This window comes from Atta colombica, unplaced genomic scaffold (genome assembly GCF_001594045.1).
Source record: "Atta colombica isolate Treedump-2 unplaced genomic scaffold, Acol1.0 scaffold276, whole genome shotgun sequence".
NCBI classification, from domain to species: Eukaryota; Metazoa; Arthropoda; class Insecta; order Hymenoptera; family Formicidae; genus Atta; species Atta colombica.
In genome coordinates, this window is record NW_017259377.1 from 351,346 (window position 1) to 354,200 (window position 2,855).

At 28.9% G+C, this 2,855-nt stretch overlaps 1 protein-coding gene across 1 annotated transcript in view; it reads left to right on the forward strand.

Annotated features, from left to right (window-relative positions):
* Nucleotides 1-2,855, forward strand: part of LOC108689756 (fatty acyl-CoA reductase 1-like) — a gene marked incomplete at its 3' end in the record, with an annotated part of 9,296 nt that overhangs the window by 4,633 nt on the left and 1,808 nt on the right. Inside the window, exons 5-6 of the mRNA XM_018196687.1 lie at nucleotides 41-153; nucleotides 1,382-1,577. Of these exons, the coding sequence (XP_018052176.1) occupies nucleotides 41-153; nucleotides 1,382-1,577 (309 nt within the window). The remainder of the gene's footprint in view (nucleotides 1-40; nucleotides 154-1,381; nucleotides 1,578-2,855) is intronic.

The following is a 2,855-nucleotide window of genomic DNA, read 5'->3' on the forward strand; positions in this document are numbered from 1 at the left end:
ATATAATATAAATATAGGAAGTTAACTTATGATTTCTGAGCAGAATCTCCTCACAATGGCCGAATACATACTTATTCACGAAGGCGATTGCAGAAGGACTCTTCAAAAACGAAAGTAGAGATTTACCAATTGGAATATTTCGACCTGCAATGGGTAACAATATAATTAATCACAAAAACTAATAGATTTTTTTTACCGAAGAGTTTATTAAATTCCATTCCTATATAAGGTATACAGTAACTATTTACCACCCTTTTGCACGATTAGTTTGCACACATAATGTGGCATATCTACGTGGTATACCTTAAGTATGCTAAAAGATTTCAAGAGATGATTCCTCACACAAATTCAAGACGAAAATTTTATATAACTGAATGTCTGAAACGGTTTAGTTTCAAAAATACATGATCAAACATAAAAAAAATTCTGTTTTTTTCAAAAATTTCAAAAATCATTCAGATTGTTTTAAAAAATTGTTGTATGTTTAACGGTGTGAAGTCTTATCTTTTCGGGCTATACATTATTTTTTTATTCAATCAAAGCTGAACTCAAGGATAAGCGAATATGCTTTTTTCCGAAAAAAAATTGATACGCTACTGTTTTTTTAAGTTTAACATTTTTTAATGATAATTAGAATAAATGAACAAAAAAAGTTTCTTACATATTTTCAACAGAAAAATCGAGGAAAAAACCGAGGAAAAAAATAAATTCAAATTTGTAGACTCCAAAATCATTTTATTTGATTATGATCTTATTATAATTTATTTGGTATTGATCTCAGGAACTTTTCTATCAAACTATCGAAAACATTAAAGAGACATTTTTTCTGCTAATTTCTGCCAATGCTTTTCTGTTGATATCCTATTTATCATAAAAAATTTTGAACATAAAGAAATTAATAGCATATCAATTTTTTTCATAAAAAAAGAGTATTCGCTTTATCTTTGTGTCTGCTTCTAATTGAATGAAAAAAAATGTATAAAAAGATCAGCTTCCTTTAAACACATATAAAGTTTCATCATGAAATAAGAATCCGAAAGATTTTCGAAATTTTTAAGAATAAACCTTTTTTTATTATTTTGATATCATTTACCTTTGAAATTAAACTGTTCGAAGACATGATCATATGAAATTTTTGTCTTGAGGTTTCCCTTCCTCGAGGTCAATTTTTTTGTGTGAGGAAACACTTCTTAAAATCTTTTAGTGTACTTAGGACACACCCTGTATAATGTGAAAGTTCAATTAATTTTATAAGTTTATAATTAAAAATAAATATTATATAAACAACCATGAAGTGCATGCATGCTTGCGTACGAGTACGTTTAATTAAGTTTAATACTTGTGCGTCTACGCAGACGAATAATTAAGATTCGATATTTAGTTATATCCAGCGCCAGTGAACCACTTATCGGCTGGATCGACAATATGTATGGGCCAACAGGTTTCGCAAGGAGCTTGCTACTTGGTGTCGTAAGATTTCAACATTGTAATGGCAATCATAAGGCGAATATAGTGCCTGTTGATTTTACCGTAAACGCTTTAATTGCTAGTGCGTGGGATGTCTACAGTCAACACGGGTACATAATTTATATTATTGTAACTATAAAAAAGAAAATATCAGGAATAACGAGTAATAAGGATTAATGTAATGTATTAAAAAAAGACAATTATATATATTATAGTATACATCAGGGTGTCCCATATGTCCCGAACCGATTGAATATCTCGAAAATATGCGAGAAAAATGTTTCAGATAAATGTTGCAATGGTGTATTTAATGATGTTAGCAATTTGACTTTGGATCACCAAGATCAGACCAAGGTTACATCGATTTTTTTTTAATGAGACACCCTTTTGATTCCAGAATCTAATAGCTGGTGTCAAGAGCTTTTCAAAACACTACAATAAAGTTAAAAATATTTTTCATAAAATATTTTTTGAATTATGAGGATTGAAAGTCACAGTACCGCCAGCATTAGCATTGTGCAAAATGTCCAACCGACGATTAAAACCTCTTGAATATTGTTTCTGATCATGTTTTGAATAATATTTGTCAAGATCAAGACCATTAGAGAGATTTTACCTTTTATTTTCATTTTTACGTAAAAAATGAATTTTTAATGCAAAAATGAAAATAAGAGGCATAACTTTCAATGGTCTTGATCTTGACAAATATTATCCAGGACATGATCCTAAACAACATTCAAGAGGTTTTAGCCGTCAATCGGACACTTTGAGTAATGCCGGTGATACTGCAAGCACATATTTCGAAAAGTAACTTTAATTCAATAAAAAGTAATTCAATAAAAACACTTTAGTGTTTTCGAAAGCTCTTAACATTGGATATTAGATTCTGGAATCAAAGTAAGATGTTCCGTTAAAGAAAATCGATATAACCTTGATCTGCCCTTGATGACACCACCCAAGATCAAACTGCTAATATCAATAAATACATTACTTCATATAATACAACATTGTCTGAAACATTTTTCTCAAAAGTGCATACTTTTCGAGATATTTAACCAGTTCGGGACATATAGGGCACTCCTATCTAATACTCTTCGACTATATAGATTGTCTCGAAATTTATGAATATCGCAGTAAAAAAGTTTTAAAAAAATTAAATGAACAAAGTTATTTGTGAATGTTCATTTTAAGAAATAGTTTATGAAATAAGGGTTTAAATTATTGCTTGAAATAAAAATTCACAAATAATCTTTTTACTTAATTTTTTTAAAATTTCCTTTTTGCGGTATTCCGCGAATTTCAGGATATCTTGTATAGAGTTTTTATTAGAGCAAAAAGTTATAATATTCTTATAAACTTCTTATTTTATTAAGATCTTGGTAGTCTAA